Source organism: Mustela nivalis, assembly GCF_964662115.1.
Source record: "Mustela nivalis genome assembly, chromosome: 15".
Taxonomy (NCBI): Eukaryota; Metazoa; Chordata; class Mammalia; order Carnivora; family Mustelidae; genus Mustela; species Mustela nivalis.
The window spans coordinates 4,929,396-4,954,710 of NC_139034.1; the positions used below are offsets into that span (position 1 = coordinate 4,929,396).

Sequence of the window (25,315 nt, forward strand, 5' to 3'; positions counted from 1 at the left end):
GAGCCCAACATGGGCCTTGAACTTATGGCCCTGAGATCAAGACCTGAGCTGAGATCACCAGTTGGACATTCGACCAACTGAGCCACCCAGGTGCCCCACTACTTTTTTTTTTTTTTTAATTTTATTTTAAAGTAATCTCTACACCTAGTGTGGGGCTCAAACCCACAACCCCAAGATCAAGAATTGCATGCTCCACCAATTGAGCCAGTCAGGCACCCCACCAGTTACACTGGTTTTTAAGAACATACACCAATGAGGTGGTCAAGGTTGTCAATACTAATGAGAGAATTTACATTTATAAAAAAAAGCTTTAAAAAACACATGTAATTTTTGTATCTGAGTAAATATTTTATTTCTACATAAGATATTGACATTTACACATTCAAAAGACAACTAATATACAGCTAACTGTAATAAAATACACAAGAAGCTTATGAGATATGAGAACACAGATAAGAAAACCCGAGAAGTTTTTAATTTAATTTGCCCTACTGGGAACATCAGGACTCCTGGACTTGATATTGACTTTATATACCAAGTATTTTTTTCTGTAAGTACTAAGTGCTCCAAAGAGCACATTGTACTACTGTGTCTAAGAAATAAGTGAATAATTAGGTTTTCCATCTTATCAAAGTACAAAACGTTGCTTCAATTCTAGGCCTTCTGATAGAATCCAGTATCTAATTTTACTAAGTTCTTTAATGAAATTTTATTAAGAAACTATTGATTCAGAAATACAAGGCATCTTTATATTTCAAAGAAAATCAAGAAGACAAAACCTAGTATTTTAGACAAATTCCCAATTCTGACATCTGGCACAAGAGGATTCCCAGATTATCTTTTTTCTAAAAGAGATTTCGTCCAGCTTGTTTCCAGACTTCTTTTACTCCTTTAATGCTCTCTCTTTTCACACATTTCCAGTATTCTTGTACACTTTGTTGTTGTGGTACCTGTTAACCAGAAGTAAAAGTAGAGATCATTCTCTTCAGGGTTAAACATGATTTCACGTGTGCTCTGTTATTATTTCCTGCATGCCTCCAAAAAATAACTGCAACAACAGGACAGGACAGGACAAAAGTACAACAGGACAAAAGACAAAAAAGTGAATGTGATGTGGGAATATCCTTGGGGGAACTAGGGAATGGAAGCTGACTAAATAAACCTGATTGAAGCTTCCTCCTTAAGAAGATATTGAAGACTTTGGGTGATCTTTCACATACTGGTTTAAAATGTAATCATTTCATAATACTTAATAATATTTTATGTTTCCCTTTTTATGGTGAACTTCATTTAGCTATGTGGAATAAAAATTAAAAGCCTAAAACTTGCTGAAGTTAAAATGAAACAATATATTTGATACAAACCCTTAAGAAGAAATAATATAATTCACCTAAGTGCTCTGTGAATTACAAAGTTCTGTATGGGTATTATTTCTCTCAGTTAAACAAGAAAGTAAAGGTTAGAAAACATTTGTATCCTGATCACCACAAGAGCATAGCTTTGCAGGAAATCTGCCAAATGGAAGCAAAATATATATATATAATCAGAAAAAATGTATTTTTTCTGATTGATTTACAGGTCTTCTATTTAATGTCTCTTGAGAAATGGCAAAGGGGTTCCTTAGTATATTAAACTGTTAACTGCAAAGGCTGGTTTAATTTCCAGGGATATGATCATTAACTATGAGGTACTGTATGACTACAAAGCTTATAAAACATGTTTGCTGAGCGCCTGGGTGGCTCAGTGGGTTAAGCCGCTGCCTTCGGCTCAGGTCATGATCTCAGGGTCCAGGGATCGAGTCCCGTGTCGGGCTTTCTGCTCAGCAGGGAGCCTGCTTCCATCTCTCTCTCTCTCTCTCTTCCTGCCTCTCCATCTACTTGTGATCTCTCTCTATCAAATAAATAAAGAAAATCTTTAAAAAACAAACAAACAAACAAAAAACCAAAAAAACATGTTTGCTAACAGAAATTATCTTTGCTCATTTTTCCACAAATGTTTGTGAGAGGAAAACAAAAGTGTTTTGAGTTGTAAATAAATAGATTTGTTTATGAACCTACCATATTCTTTCCCTCAATTTCCTTTCTTCTGGCCCAACTACCTACTTAGTTCTCTTTCTACTGTTGTTTTCAACCTGCAGACTGTTTTAAACAAAATTTTGAGCTTTATTTGTCCCACAGACAAATATATGAATTTCAGTGGCTAACATTTACTTCAAGTGTCTCAGGCACTATACTAATAAGTATTTTATACTTAATTCTCACAATTTTTTTTTCTCTGGTAAATTCTGTTAGTTTCCTCATTGTACACAGATGAGGAATGTGAGGCTTTGAAAAATTAAGTGGCTTTGCAAGATTAGGCAGTTCATAAGTGACAGAGTTGGGATTCGAATTTAGGTGCGTTTAAGTACAGAGCCCAAAGCAAAATTCTAGCCCATGATTTCTGAATAGTGGTTTCTGATTAGACTCAGATTTAAAAAAAAAAAAAAAAAAAAAAAAAGAAGGCAAAGAAAAATACTGGATCCCATCTGTAGGAGATATCTGTGTTATGATCATAGCTTATAATCTCTTTATAAATGATAAAACCTCCAGTTAAGACTATAGGTTCGTCTAAATTCTAGGTGAAATATCATCATTTAATTACATGTAAACATATAATTATTTAAAAACTCAAAATTTTTACCCATAAACCTCGATGCATCCGGTTTTTTAAAACCCCGAGAAACTCTCCATGACTAAGACATTCATCACCATCCACATCAAAGATTTTGAAGACGGTGTCCAAAATATTGTTGGAGAGCTCCTGTCCTGTTGCTACTTTCACGGCCCTCTTAAACTCCGCTGAAAGAAAACATAAAAGAACTCTTCAAACATGTGAAATAGTCTAAGTGGAATTAATCTAAATTTTATTATTTGAGAAGCAAAAAACAAAACAAAACAAAACCCTAAAAGTATTGATTAATGGGAAGTAAAACAAAACCAACAATACCCAGTAAGAACATACTGAAATAACAAATTTGGCTGAGAAATGTCATGAAAGTAACTGAATGAGAAGAAGGCTATTTTAATTTTTAAAAATTTTATTTATTATTTATTTTTAAAGATTTTATGTATTTATTTGACAGAGAGAGAGAGAGAGAGCAAGCAAGTAGGCAGAGTGGCAGAGAGTGAGAGAGGGAGAAGCAGGCTCTCCATTGAGCAGAGAGCCCAACTCAGGGCTCCATCCCCAGGACCCTGGAATCATGACCTGAGTTGAAGGCAGACACTTAACTGACTGAGCCACCCAGATGCCCCTTAATTGATGTTTTAAAGAAGGTACTTAAATATTCCCTTTTCCTTTTTAGGGGAAAATAAGGAAAGTAAAAGCAAATAAAGTAAGTTAAATGTGAGAGTCAATGTTGTAAGTCTAGAGTAACTACAATGAATTAAAAGGCAAATCAACTGTTTTATTGATAAATGGCTCCCTGATTGGTATGTTCTAGTTAAGAAGAGACTGATACTGTTTATAGATGATAAAAATTAAATTAAGTCATGTAACTTACCCAATCTGACAGGACGATGAGCTAAACTGAACATTTGCATAGCAATAGCAAAGTCTTCCAAGTGGGTTGTAAAATGACAAAATGATTTGAACTCATCCAAACTAATGCTCTAATAAAATAACAAAAGTGAATTTTAATTACAATTTTGTAAATGCATTAAAAAATCTTAGCATATAAGCCCAAGTCTTGTTTCTATAATAATGCTTATGAACTTTTAAAGCTTTCTAAGAAAGTCTATTAAAGAGAATGGGAACACAGTGAATGGTTGTGTAGACCACACAGTGGGTGAAAAGTCTCCTGGAACAGGGCAAGACCTGGGGTGACCCTGTGGTACAGACCGGATTCTTTCTTCTCAAAATTCATAGGTTGAACCCTAATACCCAACATGATTATATTTGTAGACAGGGTTGTTAGGGAGGCAGTGAAGGTTAAATGAAGTCATAAGGATAGGACCTTAATCTGATAAGGACTAGTGTCCAAATAAAATGAGGAAGAGACACCAGAGTTCTCTCACTCTGGGTGTAAGCACAGAGGATCGGCCATGTGAGGACACAGTGAGAAGGCAGTGGTCTGCAAACTGGGAGGAGAGACTTCACCCAAAACCAACTTGCCAGCACCTTGATCTTGGACTTCCAGGCTCCAGAATACGAGAAAATAAATTTGTTGTTTAAGCCATCCAGGCTGTAGTATTTTGTTACAGCAGCCTAAGGAAACTAATACATTCTGTTAAGTGGTCTGCCTCCTTCCTTTTCTGCTTTATCAATGGACACAGCACTGAGTAAGAGCACTGGGTTTTGGAATTAGAGGAACCAATGTTGAAACTTCAGTTCTGCCATTTACTATGTGCATGATCTTACCCTCTCTGAGCCTTAGGTAAGTAACCTTTCAGGAATTAAGTAATTTGTTCAAGGTCTACTAAATGGAACACTGGGATTTGAACCTTGATTCATCTGACTTTAAAACCTATGCACATAAAAACAAAACAAAAAGTAAGTTAGAAAAACTAGTTTTTCTGTTGAAAAAGTAAAGTATGAAAATTCTTAATTTGAAAATAAATTCTTCCCTGCCTAAAAACATTTCTCTTTATAGGGACCTTCAGGATCATGTCCTCTGTTTATCTGTGGTCTTATTCAGGTTTCACTGACGAATTTTACTTTTAAAATTTTAAGTAAGTTTTTGAAGAGGTAACATATATGCATGGTAAAAAAAAAAAATCTAACAATATTATAGATAAAAAATACATTTTTCTTTCTTCCTTTGGCCTTCAGTTCCCTTCCTCACAGGCAAAGCATTGTTACTAATTGTGTGCCCTTCTAGAAATATTCTACTTATATAAAAGAACACCCCCCCCACACACACACCTGTTTTACACAATGGAAGCATCCTCTTTGCATATTTTGCAAATACCTTGTTTTATACTTAAAAAAAAAAAAAAGATTTATTTATTTATTTGAGAGAGAGAGTGGGGGCAGAGACAGAGAAGGAGAGAATTTTTAAGCAGACTCCCCACTGAGTGCAGAGCCTGAAGCAGGGCTTGATCCCAGGACCCTGAGATCATGACCTGAACTGAAATCTAGACTCAGATGCTTAACCAACTGAGCCACCCAAGCAATCCCCACCCCACTTGCTTTATACTTTAAACAACAGATCTTACTAACACAAATAAGAGTGGCTGTTTCTCTGCATCATCATCTCAAAGCCATCACTGGGTGCAATCTTTCTGATTTTTCTTTCACCAATAAGTGAAAAATGGTATGCCATCAATGTTTGAATCTGTATGTCTTGAATTGTGAATGATGTGAAACACTTTTCAGTTTTATGGTCTAACTAGTCACTCGTGGATTTCTCTTCTTGTGTCTTTTTTATGTCCTTTGCCCAGATTTTTAATGAGCTGTTACGTGACTTATTGCTGGGAGACAAGTCTCCATGGGTCTCTCATGTTTCTGTACATCTTTTAAAGGGAGGCTCCAACCACCTTTTTATTCCAGACTATCTTTCCAAAGACATTTGTCTAGTGAACAGCCTTGAATATTGACAATGTCTCATTTGGAAGCAGAGGACAGTTTTGCTTACTGTCCATTATAAAAGATTCAGATTCCTGAAGATGAGCTTTCTTGGCTATGTGCATGGGCAGCATCCAACAGGGCCCATCAATGTGGTCTCTGTAGGACTTGGGAGTTGAGGAGGAAGACATAAACATGATGCTCAGCTATTGTTATGTTATGAATGATAAAGTTTTTTTTTCTCTCTGACCCAAGCATGTGTCTTCTGTCAGCATCCATGAAATGGCACAGGCTAAATTCCAAATAGATAAAACCTCAGATACTTTATAGTTATTAACACGTTGATTTTTAGGATCCTATTATATATTAAATAGGGCAAAATGTGAGACCCTTTAAAGTTCTTTTCTTTTTTTTGTAAGACCCTTCAAAGTTCTTGATTTTAAAACAAATTTTTGAGGGGGAAGGGGCAAATGGAGAGGGAGAGAGAAAACTCCAAGCAGGTTCCATACCCAGTGCAGAGCCCAATGTGGGGATATCTCATGACCAAGAGATCATGACCTGAGCCAAAATCAAGAGTCAGACACTTAAATGACTGAGCCACCCAGGTGCCCTCAAAGTTCTTTATTTTTAAGATCTCATTATAAAGAAATGGGCCTATTACATGTAATGCAAATATTCCTCCTCTCACCATTTTGTTATTATTATTATTTTTTCCTTTTCACTTGGATTATAACTTTGGGGGGGAGGAATGAGGGAAGGCAGTAGAATTTTAAACTTTTAGGTAGCAATTTCACCAATTTTCCTTGAAAGCTTCTGAGTTTTGCCTAGAAAGATATGTATATCCCACTCTAAGATGATTGTTTCCCAGTTTTCTTCTAAACACACTCGGTTTCATTTCTCTCTCTCTTTTTTTCTAAGATTTTATTTATTTTTGAGAGAGAGAGAGAGCATGAGCAAGTGGGGAGAGGCAGAGAAAGAGGGACAAGCAGACTCCTGTTGAGCAGGGAGCCTGATGTGGGGCTCAATCCCAGGACCCTGAGATCATGACCTGAGCAGAAGGCAGATGCCTAACCAACTGAGCCACTCAGGTACCCCATTTTTCTCTCTAACATTTAATTCTTAGATCCATCTGGAATTTTAGAGTAATGAGTAAGGAAGAGGTTTATCTTCATTTTCTCCCTTAGATGACCGTGAATTAACCTATTATTAACTTATTATTCCTTGTTTACTCAACTAATTTGCAATATGAATTTACATATACTAAGTTTCCATGCTTATTTGAGTCTGTTTTTGGACTTTATATTCCATTCATTTGATAGGTCAGTAAAATTCATTGTCAGTAACAAGCTGTTTTAATTATCAATGTTTGATAATACATATTAATATCTCAGGATTCTTTTTTTGAAGACTTAATTTTTTTAAAAAAGCTTTTATTTATTTATTTGACAGAGGGAGACACAGCAAGAGAGGGAATACAAACAGGGGGAGTGGGAGAGGGAGAAGCAGGCTTCCTGCTGAGCAGGGAGCCCAATGCAGGGCTCGACCCCAGGACCTTGGGATTGTGACCCAAGCTCAAGGCAGATGTTTAAAGACTGAGCCATCCAGGCACCCCTAAAGACTTAATTTTTTCAAAGCAGTTTCAGGTTCACAGCAAAACTGAAGGAAGGTACAGAGATTTCCCATATAGCTCTTGTCCCCTCAGCATTCTTCTTGTATAAACTTTCATGGTTTGTCTAGGTCACTTGTGAGAATCCAATGGCATTTTTACTGGAACCCCAATATCTGGCTCTCTTTTGATTCCTGCACATATGAAAGATTAGGCCTTTTTGCTCTGTGTAGTTATGTGGCGGTCATGTGATTAGTCTGGCCAATAGCCAAGTGTGACATTTCTAGGCCAAAACATTTAATTGCTGGAATGTACTCACTCCTTAATTTTCCTGACACAGCCTCTGCAGATGATGTTTTTTCCTGATGGTAAAGCTCCAAGATGGCAGAGCTTGGAGAGTCTGGGTCCCTGAGCAACTATATGCAGAGCCTCCTATCAGCCCACAATGGAAATGTAGCATGATTGAGAAAGAAATCTTTCTTGTGTTAGCCATGGGGGTTTCAGGGTAAATTTGTAACTGCAACAAATCTAGTCTGTTCTGACTAGTATAACCATTACATTTATAGATGAATCTAAGGGAGAACTGCTATATTCATAATACTAAAGCTTCCCATTCAATAATAGGAGACGTCACTCTAATTAGGTAAGTTTTCTTTTATATCCAACAAGACTTTAAAGTCTTTTTCATATATTTGTTGTTAATTTATTTCTAATTGTTACGTTTCTACCATAATTATAAATGGGATCTTCATTATATTTTGTTATCTTTTTCTTCACTATAGAAATAGCTTTAAAAAATTATATAAAAATACACGTCCACTACAAAAATGTATTGAACAATGAACTAAAACCAACACATAAAGTAAAAAAATCACAGAAAAAAATCTCACAACAGTATACTAGTCATTATTAGTAGTTTGGCAATCATTTCTTCATACATACACACACATACACACACACACTAATGTGATTACATTTTCTAACTTGCAATTTGTACATAGGACAGTTACTGCTAAAATATTAGGATTATAACAGGTACTTTCTTGAATTTTTATTGTTTCTAATGGCTTTTCAATTTGATCTCTTGGGTTTTCTAGTTATATCATCACATCTACGCAAACAAGGACAACTGTAACTCCTTTCAAATGTTTATACTCTTTTATTCTATTAATTTGCACTGGCTAAGATTTCAAGAATAGTAAAAGTAATAGTGGTGATAGTGAACATTCTTGTCTTATTCCTGACTTTACTGGAAGTGCAAAACTCTCATACTTGCTATACTGATTTTATCTTAGGCAATAATTCATTGATATGAAAATAGTATATAAAACATTTCTCACCTTGACTTTATACTTAAATAATAGAGAGTAACATGGTTTTTACTTTGAAAGTTACTTTATTTAATTACATAAATATTTCTAACATCATTTCTTCTTTACCAGAAGCATAATAAAAAGGTATACCAACCTCTCCTGCTGTCAACTTCTCTCTTACATTTTTCCAATAGATGTCTTTATTTTCAGTGTTAGTGAAAAAAAGCAGCCACTCTGCAAAGTCTTCTTTTCTCATGAAACTCAAGCCTTTAGAAAACTGAATGAATTCCATTTCTTGGACCTCCGTTTGTAAATTCTCCATAAATCTAAATGTTAAAATACAAAATTGATGAAGGAGCTAGTAGAGTGCAACCTTAATATTCTAAATAGAACTGCAAAGCACCTTCAGCACTACCTACTGGAGTGGCTGGTCTCTTGAAATGTTGAGTCAAACAAAGTATTAGTGCTGTGCAAGGGGTGGGGGAGTGAAGGATGCAGAGAAGCTGATTAAGTCTAGTACTTGCCTCAATCTGTCACTCCTTATACTCAATTTGTCTATGCAAATTATACTTGGCAACCTACATTCTGATAAAGATTTATAAAATTATGTAAAATGTTGCTTTGATGCATCTATAACTTTTTTTTTCCCAACACAGAAAAATTACCCATAATCAGAGAAACTTAACATTCAGTTGTGCTACTATTTTTAGAATGTTAATCATAATTAATAGCTTCTAATATTTTTCAGATACCAAAGTTGATTAATGTAGTCAACGACTTTGCATCAAAAGCTTAGATTTACCTAAAAATATTTATAATCATTTGGATAATAACATATGAATAAATGACTCAGCATTCTTTTAAAAATAAAAACACGTCACTCTGATCAAACTGTCACCAACAGCTCGCCAAGAAAACGCCCTGATAAAAGATATCAGATTAAAAAAACCTTCTTTGAACTAGAACTCAGATATGCTGCATATGATTTATTTATAACCTAAATCATATGAAAAGTCTTATTATCTCCCCGTATTTTAACATGTTGCAGATAGCTTTATTCACCTCTCTACATGTTAAAAATCTGTCATGTCAAAATTCAATGGAATTATATACATGGGGTGAAAAATCGGTCTATTGCAGTTCAGTGGGAGGAAAAACTGCCACTGTTCAAAACTACTTGCTTTCAGCTCTACATTTATTTCATAAATCTTAAAAGCATGAAGGGGGGGTTTGATTTTAGGCTTCTATCTGTGTGATAGGTAACAATCTGTTCCCTACAACATCTTCTGAATGTACCAGGTACACAGATTTATCAATGCCATGTGTCTTTCTGAGTCAAGGCAGAGGTTTATCTAAAATATGAAGCACTTCCAATTTGGGCTGATAGATCGATGAAACCTTTTACTGATATGCCTTGTCCTTTGTTAGTATTACTGAGTTTTATTATACTGTGTACTGAGAAAATTCAACTTCATAGGATTGTTAAAAAAATGCTTTACTTGCAAATGAATGTACAGTAAATTTAGGAAAGTAGAAAATACGATATAAACATATTACTAACTCATTCCTTTCCTTTTTCTTTTTCTTCAGGCCCTGAAGTTGAAATATTATAAATTTAACTGCTGTTAAACTATACATGGTCTGGTTTAAGCTACTTTCATCTTACTAATTATACTACTTCTGAAGAACACAAATATATTTTTGGAAAACCATCTTTCCTAACGCTAAAATTATAGATCTTGTTATGACTTGAAAATCCTGGAACATGATTACTGAACATAAATATATCAATTGAAGAATTTGTTGTAAATTGAGTCACCAGATACATCCTGAACAAATTAAATAGTTTATAAATTAGTGGATTAACTGGGAACAATGGGAAAAAAATCTGCTTTTCCTTATCTTTAAAAAAAAAATTTTTTTTTCTTTTTTTTTTGGTCACAGGGTGCTGGAGCTGGCTTCTACCAGCTCTGAGAATCCATTGCGCACATGTTTTCCCACCTCTGTTTCTTGTACAGCAGCTTGAAATTGGCTTGGTAGAGTATTTACATTACTCATTGGCAAATGCAACAAATCAGGCTGTTCTTCCTGAGAGCAGATTGTTAAACATATTTATTAGCACACCACAGCTTATAGACATCTTTGAATTTATAAAAACTCCTCATGAATTTAGAACATCTTCAACTAGTTGGAATTTTAGAATTAAAGTACCTTAGGAACATGGCACATACACACACTGTCTCCAGTTATATACCAATCAATTTCCAGCGAAAATGATTTGAAAACTAGCGGATGAGCTCCCAACAACAAAGGATAAAAGGGCCACACAGTAGTCTCTGTAAAAACCCCACCCCAGGAGAACCAGTAAGGAGGGATCTCACAAATAAGCCGGGTATCCCTGAGGAGTAACGGTCCTATTCTACATCAGGCACCCCAACCTCTGGCACCCACACTGCAGACAAAAGCTCCCAAGATGTGTGGCTCTGAAAGCCAATGGGGGAAACATACACAGTAGGAAAAGAAATGTAGAAGAAAAGACCCTAAAGAGAAAGGAAAGAAAAAAGGAAAAGAGACACTCGAAAAGCATAGAGGTAGTGAAGCAGAATCAGTAAGGGCTACCAATAGCTACCTGAGGAGCATTCCCCCCCCCCCCCTGAGATATATATATATCCTGGAAAGGAATGGGTTTTTCACAATTAAATGACCTCTTGATTTCCTAACAATGAGTAAACACTGAAATTCCAGCAGACAGAGCTTGAATTATACTTTAGTTTTTATTTAAATGTCTAAGAGCTATTTCAGTCTTTTGACGAACTGTAAAAAACCAACCGAACTGACACAAAAATCAATAACCCAAACCACAAATCTATCCAGATACTCTCTCATTAACTGGTTAAGTTTCACTTGATATGTGGTAATATCTACCTAATGTGTCTTCTATCCCTCTGGTCACCTGGTCTAGTGCTAGTCCCTTGAAAGCGCATCCACTGTTCCTAACCACCTACCAGGGAACTGTGGGACTGATTCTTTCAGAAACTTTGTGACCATTTAAACCTTTTAAGCGAAACCTGGGTTTGAATTTCTAAGATTTTTAACTCTGGACCAAGTCCCTTATTAATTTCATCAAATTCCAGAGGTAAAAAGGGAAGACTAAGGATAGATGAAATAATACATATGAAGTATTCAGACAAGTATCAGGCATGTAGAAATGTCATTGAGGATGCAGGTGACCACCCTTCCTTTCCATCCTCACTCAAGCCCAGACTGAGTATCGAGAATTAGCTACTATTGCTTCAGCTCCCTGGGGTTGTTGAAGGACTTCTTCACGGGCGGCCTGAAGAAAATCCTACAATTGCTTACAGTGACAACAGCAGAAATTAATGGTCTAAACCTGTAACTGGATCCTCAACCCTGCCAACACCCTGCTGCGAGGCCAGGGAGCTCTTTTTTATTTCACATGGTGGCTATTTCAATTTGTTTACATTCTCTACAATCTATCCCACTGGCTTTCTATTTGTCCTCCGCAGATGACTTGCCCTAACTTCTCAGAGAAATCAGAGGTCACTGCTTAGGAAATTCTCTCATTTTCTTGCTATCACTCTAGGAATGTAACAGCAGGCATTCCCATTCTTCCCACCCCCAATCTCTTTTCTGTCCTAGTGAAAGAAGGAGTCCCTTTTCCTCTTGATGGCTACCTGTGCTCTTAATTCCACCTATATTCCTCTATTTCTTCCTTCTCTGGGGCCTTGCTCCTCTGGCGACTCCATTCACTCCTGCATTGTCTCTCCTTCAAATCACGTCAACATGTGGGGGGAAAGCTTTCTTACATTCCCTTCCCGCCACTGCCCCCTCTCTTCCTTTGCTCTAGTTAGTCTCCTTCAAAGAATTACCTGTATTTCTTTCTCCACTCACCCCTCACTCACTTCTCAACCCACTGCAGTCTGCCTTCTGCTCCCACTGACCACATCCACCCTACATTCACAATTCTTTTTTCTTAAACTTATTCTTGTGTCCTCTAGTTCAGTGAATAGGTATCACATGTGTCATTGGCTCCACTCAGAAACCAGGCAGTAGCTTAGATTTCTCCTCATTTACTCTTCATCCAGTCACCAATACTATTAGTCCCTTTTCCGAAGTAATCCCTCGGATTCCTCCACTTTCCTTCTGTTTCCCGCTGCCACCACGTTGGTCTAATTATTATTCTTTCTTCTCTAATAATGCAACAGTCTCTACCAGATCTCCCTGCCTTTTGTTTGATTTCCTTAGCCAGTCTGCTGGATCTGATGATCACCCTACTCCCCTGCTTCAAGGCCTTCACAACACTCTTGTTCTTGGCATGGCACAAAAGCCTTCACAGCTGTGCTCGTGTTGACCTTCCCACCTTCATCTCTCACATTGCTGGTTAAGTCACAATGAACTTTTAGTTCCTGAATCTGCCATGTCTTCTCTTGAGTTCAGACATATTACCTATTAGTAATCATTGGGTTCACATTAACACTGGCTTGATAATTCTTTCCAATATTCTGCAAATATGGGTTCATTTCCTGAGAAATTAAAAACATGAAGTATCTGAACAGAGTAGTAGTCTATTTAATGTCAGTTAAATTATTCTGTGGAATGACAATAAACTTAAAAAAATTCTGAGTATTTTTTTCTAACTTAAATTCACTGTGTATTGGCAGTATGGCATAATGGACCTATCTAGTACCAGATATTCTGTATATTGTCAGTCCATAATCAGAATTTTGGACCTTAGACTTAGATTAAAAGCATCAATATTTTGTAGAGTAAAATTTGATCCAGAGAGTTAAACAAAATTATTGTTTTATTGGACTGTATAACAGATTTTTATTTTATTTATTTAAAAAAAAAGATTTTTATTTATTTATTTGACATTCAGAGATCACAAGTAGGCAGAGAGGCAGGCAGAGCGAGAGAGGAGGAAGCAGACTCCCTGCAGAGCAGAGAGTCTGACTTGGGGCTCGATCCCAAGACCTTGGGATCATGACCTGAGCCAAAGGCAGGCTTTAACCCACTGAGCCACCCAGGTGCCCCAAAACAGATTTTTAAATAACTGCTTTTCCCTTAGTGTAAAGTTACTTTGGAATGTTTCTGTCCCCAAAACTTCTAAGTTCTTCTGTATGAAGAATTTAAATTTATAATTTAAGAATTTAAATAATTCATGAAACAAAACCTGGAATATTGACTGGTTAAATTTGACATCAATACCTTTTCCTATTGATAAAAAAACAACAAAATGGAATAAGCCTTGCTAAAAGAGTCACTTAAAATGGAGTCGGGAGGACACTGAAGAAGTAGGGCCTATGCATATTTCCTGTCTCAATCCTCAGAAAAACGCTAAACTTGGATTGTTGCCAAACTGCAAACATCCTGGATGAACATCTGCTGTATGCAAGAATGGACTCAAATGGACTTTCTGCCTAACACTAATCTTAGCAACCGATCATGTACAGAAAAGTGTCACTAAAACCCTGCCAGTACCAATCATAAAAAAACAACTTATGTAATGTGCCTAAAATCCCTCCTTTGCCTTTAAAAATCTCAAGCTCCTCTATGTCTTTAAAGCACAACCTGGGTTGCTGCCTTAATTTCTGTCTTCTGAACTGTGATTCCCAAGATCCCAAATAAATGCTTTTTTCCCCCTACAGTCTTTCCTTTTTTTTTATTTGATGTCTCATATATATATAGATATATCTAATATATATATCTATATATAATATATATAGATCTATCTGTCTATCTATCTATGTATATATATTAATAGTTGCTTTGTAACTTAGTATTTGTTGGCTTAATTACATTACTAGTATATTTCCAGAAGACTTTTTAAGGCTAAGGAAACTGATACAACTTCTCAATTACTACTGAATTTTCAAATACAAAATTGGTAATGAAGGTGGAAACAACTTTGCCACTTGTGATGAAAAATACAAGTTGTGTGTAGTTTTCTTTTCTAAATGAAAAAAATCCTTCTCTCTGAATTTTAAAGCAGTCAGTCCTTGGGGAAAAAGAGGAACATGCTATAATTTTATTTTAGTTCTCATTTCTTTCTTTAGAAGTTGGATTAAAGAGCCTTCAGGAAAAGAGACTAAGGAAACTCTAAGCTGAAGAAGTGTCTTGACCAAGAGAGCTGGGGAAATGCAAACAGAGAAAAAAGCCAGAGAAAAAGAATTCCCAAAGGAGAGAGATCTGGGAGCTGGGAAACAAAGCTTCTAGAAACTCAAAATAATTTAAGTAAAAAGAGTTGGGCACATATTCTGAGTGCCTACTATGTGTTACACATTGTGTGTACTTTAATATGTTATTTAATTCTCAGATCAACCTCAGTCATATGTGGGGGGACAGAATATTAACATAAATAAGAATAGAAAGAACAGAATAAAGATTAAGAAGAGAGAAAAATGCATGAATTAGAGATCTGCTCTTTTCCTTTATTAGATTGCAAAATTGTTATAATTTATAATTTTTAAATTTACTTTTATATTTACTTACAACTCCCTAAAATGGGCAGGACAAGTATAATTTTATAAATTTTTACAGGGCAACTGGGTGGCTCAATTAGTTAAGTGGCTGCCCTTGGCTGAGGTCATGATCCCAGGGTCCTGGGATGGAGCTTGCACTGAGCTCCTTGCTCAGCGGAGAGCCTGCTTCTCGTTCTCTTGCTCTCTTTGCTTGTGCTTTGTCAAATAAATAAAATCTTAGAAAAAATTAATTTTTACGAATAAAAAAAGGTACGTGATTTGCCCAAGATCATACAGCTAAATAAATGCTAAACAGCATAACTAGGAATTATACCTATTTCTATCCCAAGTCCAGTGCTTTTTCCCTTTTATATTGGTACCAACTTCTAGATTTTTGGTATTTAATTGTTAGTACTTGTACTTGCCTATTAAAGCATTAAGTGGTTTTTTAAAAAAAGCAGAATTTTAGAAGCTGAAATGAAGTATGCCTTCATGCTTAAAACTGTGATTTTAGTTGTTCTCTGCTGATAGATGCTATAAAAAAGCAGCCTGTGATATTTGAAGTTTGTTGCTGGTCTTACTCTAAAATTAAGAATGTAGGGACGCCTGGGTGGCTCAGTGGGTTAAGCGGCTGCCTTCGGCTCAGGTCATGATCCCAGCGTCCTGGGATCGAGTCCCACATCGGGCTCCTTGCTCAGCAGAGAGCCTGCTTCTCCCTCTGACTCTGCCTGCCTCTCTGTCTGCCTATGCTCGCTCTCGCTCTCTGTCTCTCTGACAAATAAATAAATTTAAAAAAAAAATCAAAAAAAAAAAAAAAAAAGAATGTAAGTCCTTTTATTACATAGTGTCTTTTTTATAGGAACCCATGAGAAACTTTCTTTCTGGCCCTATGAGGAATAATGCCCGCTCTCCCCCATTACGTGGAATCCGTGCTAACTTAGGGATGTAGGGAATTGTGTAACTGATCATGTATGCTTTTTCGTATTTTCTGTCAGAAAGTCCAGAGTCAAATTTGTGGTTTCTTCTCAGCAAGCGCATAGAATCTCGTGATTGGTACTTTGTGTACTAGCCTAATTACTGACTCCATTTTATGATACTGCCATAGCTTTTCTTTCCTTCTTCCTTCTCACCTGCTTCTGATAAGCCACTTATTTATATTTTCTTACAAGTGCCAATTTGCAGTTGGACTCTTGTTTAGAATAAGAAGTTATATACAAATCAACATATTAAAATTATGCATTAATCAATACCTTAATTATATATAATCACATAATAAATTAACACATATATATATACACATATGTAAACTTATTAAGTAGTATTGGGCACTGTCATCTCAGAGATGAAGAAATGGACTGCACTGGAGACTCAGGTTAAACCGCTTGTTCATCAAATCCCACTTAATAAACTGTGAAGTTCTGCATTTGAATCCAGGTGTGTCTAAAACACAAATACATGTTTTTCAAAATACTGTTTCTCTAAATGAGAAGCTAATAGCTGTAGGGAAATACTATAAGTAGCTACCACAAAAGCTGTAGTTTTGTGTTACCTTCCTTGACTTTCCTGATACAATAAGCCATATCTCCTAAAATAATTTCCCTTATTAGAGAAGTTGTAAGAAGGTGGCTGAGACCAAGGACAAACATCTCTTTTATAAGGAAAAGGACATATTACACTCCCATAAAAACCAGACTCAAAGCTCCAAATAACAAAGACCACAAAAATTTTTGTGGAATTTTAATCATTAATATGGTCAGTATGTTGGTGAAAACTTTTTAGAAACGTTGTACATACACAGAGGTTATTTTCTGTTACTTTATAACATGCAAAAATTTTTTTTTCAGGTTCATTTATGTTTATTTAAAGTTTGGAATGAATGTCTCATATAATAAACGAATAAAAAAATCACTTGGAGAACTACAAGTGTTAGAAAAATTAAAATAGTGAGAAATACAAACATCAATCCTGTCATTTTCCTCAAAATCCCCCTTGCCCCGGCTTCAGACTTAGGCTGCATATGACATTTTGACAAAGTGAATTCCACCCTGGCCCAACCTCAGTTGTGTGCCTCCTGTTATCAGGGCAGTATTATTCTCTCGGGTTCCTAAAACCCGGGTCTGCCAAATTAAGTGTCACTTTCTATTGAATATGGGATGTGAGCCACTACCTTCAAAGGGACATTGTGAGAAGAACTCATTTCCCCAGCCTTCCAGGTGATAAGGCTTTTGTTTGTCAGCTTTCAATCTGACCTGCAAAATTTTAAAGACATTTTATGATTATCCATTCTAGCTAGTATAATAATTTTTAACTTTAGGAGAACTTTGCTCTGTCCAAGAGACAAGTTCTTAAAAAACTGCATTTAAAGCACTGGTTAATTGGATCTTTTTAAACTGCATGATGGCATGACAAATTTCACTGAGTTCATTATTTACAGAAATGCTAGTAAAATTTTTTTTAAAGTAAGAATTTTAAATAAAATTATCCCTTTAAAGAAAATTAAAAGTTAGCACAACTATAAAAATTAACTAGGTTAGCGAATCCTAAAATGAAGGGGGAGTAGTGTATTAGTATGAACAAGTATAGTTGATGATAATGGCTTTGCTTGGTTCTAAATCATGGTATTTATTTTAAAACTTAAAGAAATGTTAAGATAGTAGTATTTTTCAAGTATATAAGAAGAGACATTTTAAAAAATTTTGTGGAGAAAAACTGTTCTAGAGAGGTTAAAATGACTTACTGGAATTTAACTATGGGGTACACAATGTGATTGGACATAATTCAGAAACTTGGGTCTTCACACATTCCAACTCATTCCTTAATCACTAAGCCCTACAATGTCATCTCCTAAATACGTCTTGAAAACTCTATTTCAAAATCCTTATTGCCACTACACCAGTTCAAGGTGACAGTTCAAGGTGTAGTGGCAATAAGGATTGCTTATCATTTCTTATCTGGAATATCTGAATGGGCTTCTTTCTCATAAAATCTATCCTTTATTCTGCTGCCAAAATGTTGGGCACATCTGACCAAGTATCCTTCATGCATCATTCTTCAGGACCTTCCACTGTTAACTCAAGCTTGATCTTTTGGAGTCCGAAATCTTCTGCGGCAAGTACACACTTTTCCAGCCTCTGTTCTTAACTTTATCATACCACCTTACGTCTGTTACTCTAGACTTACTTAACTGCTTATAATTCCCTTTACAAACAATACATTTTCATGCCTCTAGGTCTTTTCTCATGCTGTTCTCTTTTCCTCAGATGCTTTTTCATCCACACATTTTTGCCTGGGAAATTTCTGCTTACATGTCAAGATTCAGCTTAGGTGCCATTTCCTTCAGAAATTTGCATTTACCTTCGAAATTCCCTATAATGAAGTTTTCTTTCTCCTCTTTTTCCAAAGAAATATATCTGAAGGGTTGTGGTAATTTCAGGTTCTTTCATTGTTGATTCCTATAAAAAATGATATAATAATTTCAAGTAATTATAACCAAGAACAAAAAAATAGACCCTGTAGCCTGGACCTCTTTAGGATAATATCCATGAAAGATTCTTCTAACAATAACAACAAAGGCAGAAGAATCCTATCTGTTACTTTGCATGATACTATTCTATAACTGTCTCTGTTCAAGCAAGAGAAAAACAATGAGGGCTAAAATACTCAAGATGGACTTCAGCAGTAAACAAAATCTTAAATCAATCCAAAAAGAGAGCTTTAGAACAGTGAAATATTATTTCAAATGTGATCTCGAAGTGTTTTTTAGTAAGACTCGATTTATTTATCTGACACAGGGAGAAAAAGGGCACAGGCAGGGGGAGCAGCAGGCAGAGGGCGAGGGAGAAGCAGACCTCCCCCGAGGCTGGGCAGGGAGCCTGATGTGGGGCTTGATCCCAGGACCCTGGAATTGTGACCTGGGCTGAAGGCAGACACTTAACTGACTGATGCAATGCCTGCAGCTCTGAAGGACAAAGATAAATTAGTTCAGATGAGGTAGGAAAGTATCAAGGAGAATTTCATTTGTGCTCTACCACAGCAGTGAGAAGATCTGGATAGACCGTGAGCATGAGCAAAAGAAAACAGCATGACAACTAAGCAAAGGCACCATAGCAAGAAATAGAACAAATCCACTAAAGACAAAAAACACCCAGTCTAGAATATGTAATGCAAGGAACAATGTATGACCTCATAAATGCTTTATTTATATTAAAATTTTTTCTATTTTGAGATAGCTATAGATTTACACACAACTGTACAAAATAATACAGAAAGATCTCTTGTACCCTTTACTCAGTTTCCTCCAATGGTGACTGGTGACATCTTATAAAACAATGTAACTTGACACAGTCGACACATAGAAGAACATTTCCTTCACTGCAACAATTTTTTATTTGCTCTTAACACCACACTGATTTCTCTCCCACCGACCCTCTCTTTGACCTCTGGCAACTGCTAATTGACTTTCTTTTCCCCTAATTTCGTTATTTCAAAATGTTATATAAATAGAACCAAATATTATGTAACTTTATATTATATAATTACAATACAATATTATGTATTGGCATTTTTTGTTTAGCACAATTCCCTGGATACTCATTCAGGCTGTTGCTGTATCAACAGTTTGTTCCTTTTTATTGCAGAGTACTATTCCATTGTATGGATTACCAGTTTAACCACTCACTTGTTGAAGGATATCTGGGTTGATTCCAGTTTTTGGCTATTATAAATGAAGCTGCTAAAAACATCTGTGGACAGGATTTAGTATGAACACAGTTTTTCATTTCTCTAGTACTGATGCCAAGGACTGTATTACTGTTTTATCACAGGGGCAGTATCATTGTACTTTCCCACTGGTAGTAGATGAGTGATCCAGTTTCTCCACATCTTGTAGTCATTTGATATTGTCAATTATTTTATTTTAGTCGTTTGATGGGTTTGTTAATTGGCACTGTCCTATGATTAATGGTGTTGAGCATCTTTTCATGTGGTTGTTGGCTACTTGTTTATATCCTTTGGGAAAATGTCTATTCAAGTCCTTCACCTAGTTTTTAACTGGGTTGTCTTTTTTTCTTTAAGTCTTTAAGTTCCAGTTAAACATATAGTGTAGTATTAGTTTCAGGGGTACAATATAGTGATTCAACACTTCCATACATTACCTGGTGGTCATCACAACAAGTGTACTCCTTAGTCCCATCACCCATATAGCCCATCCACCCATCCACCCATCCATCCCCCTTCTGCTATCAGTTTGTTCTCTATAGCTAAGAGTCTGATTTATGGTTTGCCTCTCTTTCTTTTTTCTTCTCCATGTTCACCTGTTACATTTTGTTTGTTTCTCAAATTCCACACGTGAGCAAAATCATATGGTATGTGTCTTTCTCTGACTTAATGCTGCTTAGCATAATACTCTTTAGCTCCATCCACGTCATTTTAAATGACAGGATTTCATTCTTTATGGCTGAGTAATATTTGCCCACGATATGCTTTCCTGCTTTGTTGAAGATTAACCAATTAATCTTCAATTGACCCTATAGTTGTGGGTTCATTTCCGAGTTTTCCACCCTGTTCCACTTAACTGTGTGTGCCAGTATCATACTATTTTGATCACTACAGCTTTATAACATAATTTGAAGTCTGGGATTCTGATGCCTCCAGCTTTTTTCTTTTTCAAGGTTGTTTTGGTTATTCTGTCTTTTATGGTTCCATACAAATTTTAGGATGGTTTGTTCTAGTTCTGTGAAAAATGCTGTTGGTATTTTGATAGGGATTGCATTAAATGCGTAGATTGCTTTGGGTTGTATAGACATTTTAACAGTAGTTGTTCTTCTAATCCATGAACATGGAATGTCTTTCCATTTCTCTGTGTCATCTTCAATTTTTCATCAGGGTTTTATAGTTTTCAGAGTACAGATCCTTTACCTTTCGAGTTAGGTTTATTCCTAGATATCTGATTGTTTTTGGGGCATGTATAAATGGGATTGACTCCTTAATTTCTCTTTCTGCTGCTTTATTATTGGTGTATAGAAATGCAACAGATTTCTGTATACTGATTTTGTATCCTTTGACTTTACTGAATTCGTTTACCAGTTTTAGCAATCTCTTGACAGAGTTTTTTGGGTTTTCTTTTTTTTTTTAAGATTTTATTTACTTGTCAGAGAGAGCGAGCACAAGCAGGCAGAGGCAGAGAGAGAAGCAGGCTCCCTGCTGAGCAAGGAGCCCGATGTGGGGTTTGATCCCAGAACCCTGGGATCATGACCTGAGCTGAGGGCAGCAGCTTAACCCACTTAACCCACTGGCATCCCCAGTTTTTTGGGTTTTCTATATAGACTATCATGTCATCTGCAGAAAGTGGAAGTTTAACTCCTTTCTTGCCAATTTAGATGCTTTTTATTTTTTTGTCTGATTGCTATGGCTAGAAGTTTAGTACTATGTTAAATAACAGTGTTGAGAGTAGACATCCTTATCTTGTTCCTATCTGTAGAAGAAAAGCTCTCAGTTTCCCCCCATTTAGGATAATATCAGCTATTTATTCTTCATATATGGCATTTATTATGTTGAGGTATATTCCCTCTAAACCTACTTTGTTGAGGGTTTTTATCAGGAATGTTGTTGTACTTTGTCAAAATGCTTTTTCTGTATCTACTGAAATGATCAAATGGTTATTATCCTTTCTTTCATTAATGTGATGTATCACAACTGACTTGTAACCTAGGAATAAATCTCACTTGATTGTGGTGAAAGATTTATTTTTTTGGGGGGGGGGTGAATGATTTTTTTAACGTATTGCTGGATTTGGTATGCTAATATTTTATTGAGAATTTCTGCATTTATGTTCATCAGGGATATTGGCCCATAGTTCTCTTTTTTACTGGTGACTTGTCTGGTTTTGGTTATCAGGATAATGCTGGACTCATAGTATGAATCTGAAAGTTTTCCTTCCTCTTCTATTTTTTGGAATAGTTTGAGAAGAATAGGTATTAACTCTCCTTGAAATGTCTGGCAGAATTTGCCTATGAAGCCACCTGGTCCTAGACTTTTGTTTGTTAACTACTGGTTCAATTTCTTTGCTGGTTATTGGTCTGTTCATTTTCTATTTCTTCCTGTTTCAGGTTTGGTAATTTATATGTTTCTATGAATTTAACCATTTCTTCCAGGTTGTCCAATTTGTTGGCACTGGGTTCTTTTTCTGTTGTTGAGTTGTAGGAGTTCTTTAGCTTTCTTGATACTAGATAGACCCTTGTAAGGTCTATAATTTGCAAATCTCTTCTACCACTCTGTAGGCTGTCTTTTAATTTTTTTTTAAAAAAGATTTTATTTATTCATTTGACAGACAGAGATCACAAGTAGGCAGAGAGGCAGGCAGATAGAGAGGAAGGGAAGCAGGCTCCCTGCTGAGCAGAGCCCGACATCCCAGGACCCTGAGATCATGATCTGAGCTGAAGACAGAGGCTTTAATCCACTGAGCCACCCAGGCACCCCTGGCTTTTTAATTTTTGATAGGGTCCTTTGATACACCAAAGTTTCTAACTGTAATGAAGTCCAATACATCAATTTTTCATCTATTGCTTATGTTTTTGGTGTCATAAGAAATCATTGCCAAATCCAATACCATGAAGCATTTCCCCTTTCAAGAAATACTTCTAAGAGTTTTATAGTTGTAGCTTTTATATTTAAGTCTGATTGATTTCAGTTAACTTTTGTATATGGTATGAGGTAGAAGTCCAACCTCACTCTTTTACATGCGGCTATCCAGTTGTCCCAGCACCATATGTTGAAGAGACTTATGCAAAAGAAGTCATTATATATGTGTTTTGAAAACAGCTTTTTTTTCTTTTTAAAGGGGGGGGTCACTTGCCATAACCAATATAGGTCTGTCATAATTTTTACTAGCTATTGCACTGTATGTGCCATTGTGCAGTTATATATACACACAAACATTTTTTCAAGGTAGCAAGCACGGTTACCTTATTTCTTCTTTATTAACATGCATTTCCCTGCCCCACTCTTGTGTTTGTCACAGAAAAGAGCAAAAAGGTCTGAATTTTCCCATGCCTATTAGCAGTAGGGAAATTCCTGCATATGACATGTGAGCTAGCCAACGTCGCCAGCATAATATAATGAATGTGCTGATATTTAGATTGTTTCCAAAAAAAATTTTTTTTACTATGAACACTGTTGTGAGATATACTGTTATACACTTATCTTTGTACACTAGTCATTATAAATTATTATTCATTTGCACCTAAACTTTGTTAGATGTCTTTATAATTTACATTGCCAATCAACAGTACAGAAGAATGCCCATTCCCTCACATCTTGGAGAACACTAAAGAGTATCAAACTTATCTTTGCCAATCTGGTAAGAAATAAAACAAATCACTAGTATTTCAACTTGCATTTCCTTGATTATTCATATTTATTGGTCATTTGTATTTCTTCTGCTAACTGCCCCTTCATGAACTTTGCCTACTTTTCTATTGAGATGTTAAGTCATTTAAAAAAAGTCACAGCAGTCAAGTTTCCTACAATTTTCTTTTACAGCTTTTGGAACAGGACTACACTGCTTAGCTCAATAATATAAAAACTTTTACCTACTTGTTCTTTTCAAATCAGGTATAACTGACATGCAATACTCCATTAGTTTCAGGTGTAGAACATAGTGAATTGATGTTTGTATACATTGCAAAATGATCACCACAGTAAATGTGGTCACCATCTTCTACTTTACAAAGTTAATACAATATTGCTGACTACATTCCTAATGCTGTATGTACCTCACAACCTAATGACTTATCTTCTCCAAGTCAGTAAGCTGCCCTTCTGTTCAGCTCAGGATTTCCTTTTGTAACTAAAAGTATGTACTTTGTGATCCTATTCTGTTTCTTCCGAACACACCTCTCCTCTGGTAACCACCAATCTGTTCTATCTATGATTCTTGGGTTTTTTTGTTTTGTTCTGGTTTTTTTTTTTTTTTTTAAAGATTCCACATATAAGTGAAATCCTGCGATATTTGTCTTGCTCTGACTTACTTAGAATACTAAGTAATACTAAGTAATAGAATTACTTAGAATAATACCCTCAAGGCCCATCCATGTTGTTGCAAATGTCAAGATTTTCTTATGGCTGAGTAGTACTGGGTATATAAACCACATCTTTTTATCCACATATCTATCAATGGACACTTAAATTGCTTTCATACTTTGGCTTTGTAAATAGTGTTGCAATGAAAAAAGGGGTACATATACCTTTCTGAATTAGTGTTTTGTTTTCTTTGATTAGATACCCAGTAACAAAATTGTTGTATCATACTGTAATTCTATCTTTTTTTTTTTTCCCCCAAGATTTTATTTACTTGGGAGACAGACTGAGTGAGATAGAGAACACAGCCGGGGGAGAGGCAGAAGAGGAAACAAACTCTCCCTGAGCAGGGAGCCTGATGTGGGGCTTAATACCAGTACTCTGGGATCATGACCTAAGCTGAAGGCAGATGCCTAAGAGACCGAGTCATTCAGGCACCCCCTGTAGTTCTATTTTTAATTTTGAGGAGTCCCCATATGGTTTTTCACAGTGGCTGTACCAATTTACAATGCCATCAACAATACAATGTTCCCTTTTCTCCACATCCTTGCCAGCATTTTGTTATTTCTTGTAATTTTGACATTAGCCCTTCCAACAGGTGTAGGTGCTATCTCATTGTGGTTTTGATTTGCATTGCCCTGATTAGTGATGCTGAGCATCTTCACATGTGCCTGTTTGCCATCTGTAGGTCTTCTTTATGAAAACGTCTATTCAGATCATCTGCCCATGTTTTAATTGAATTGTTTTCCCTATTGAACTGTATAAGTTCTTCATAACTATTTTGGATATTAACCCTTTAGCAGATATATAATTTACAAATATCTTCTTCCATTTTGGAAAGTTGCCCTTCTGTTTGAGGGTTTCCTTTGCTGTACAGAAGCTTTTTAGTTTGATGTAGTCCCATTTGTTTATTTTTGCTTTTGTTCCCTTTGCCTTTGGAGTCAGATTAAAAAAAAAGTCACTAAAACTGACTTCAAGGAACTTATTGTTTAGGTTTTCTTCTTTGGCATTTATGGTTTTAGGTCTTACATTCAAGTCCTGAATCCATTTTCAGTTAATTTTTTGTATATGGTGTAAATAGTGGTCCAATTTCATTCTTTTGTGTGTAGCAGCTGTCCAGCTTTCCCAACACAATTTATTAAACAGACTGCCCTTTCCCCATTGTATAATTTTGCCTCCTTTGTTGAAACTTAACTGACCATATACGTGTGGATTTATTTCTGGGTTATCTATATCTATAGTTCCATTGATCTACGTGTTTGTTTTAATGAAAATACCACATTGTTTTGATTATTATA

At 35.9% G+C, this 25,315-nt stretch overlaps 1 protein-coding gene across 1 annotated transcript in view; it reads right to left on the reverse strand.

The window, feature by feature from the left end:
- Positions 1-327: 327 nt before the first annotated feature.
- MICU2 (mitochondrial calcium uptake 2) overlaps positions 328-25,315 on the reverse strand; it is a 154,184-nt gene continuing 129,196 nt past the window's right edge. The window contains exons 8-12 of the mRNA XM_082701686.1: positions 18,297-18,394; positions 8,615-8,786; positions 3,539-3,647; positions 2,680-2,837; positions 328-950 (exon numbers count right to left, since the gene is read on the reverse strand). Of these exons, the coding sequence (XP_082557812.1) occupies positions 846-950; positions 2,680-2,837; positions 3,539-3,647; positions 8,615-8,786; positions 18,297-18,394 (642 nt within the window). The 3' untranslated portion in view covers positions 328-845. The remainder of the gene's footprint in view (positions 951-2,679; positions 2,838-3,538; positions 3,648-8,614; positions 8,787-18,296; positions 18,395-25,315) is intronic.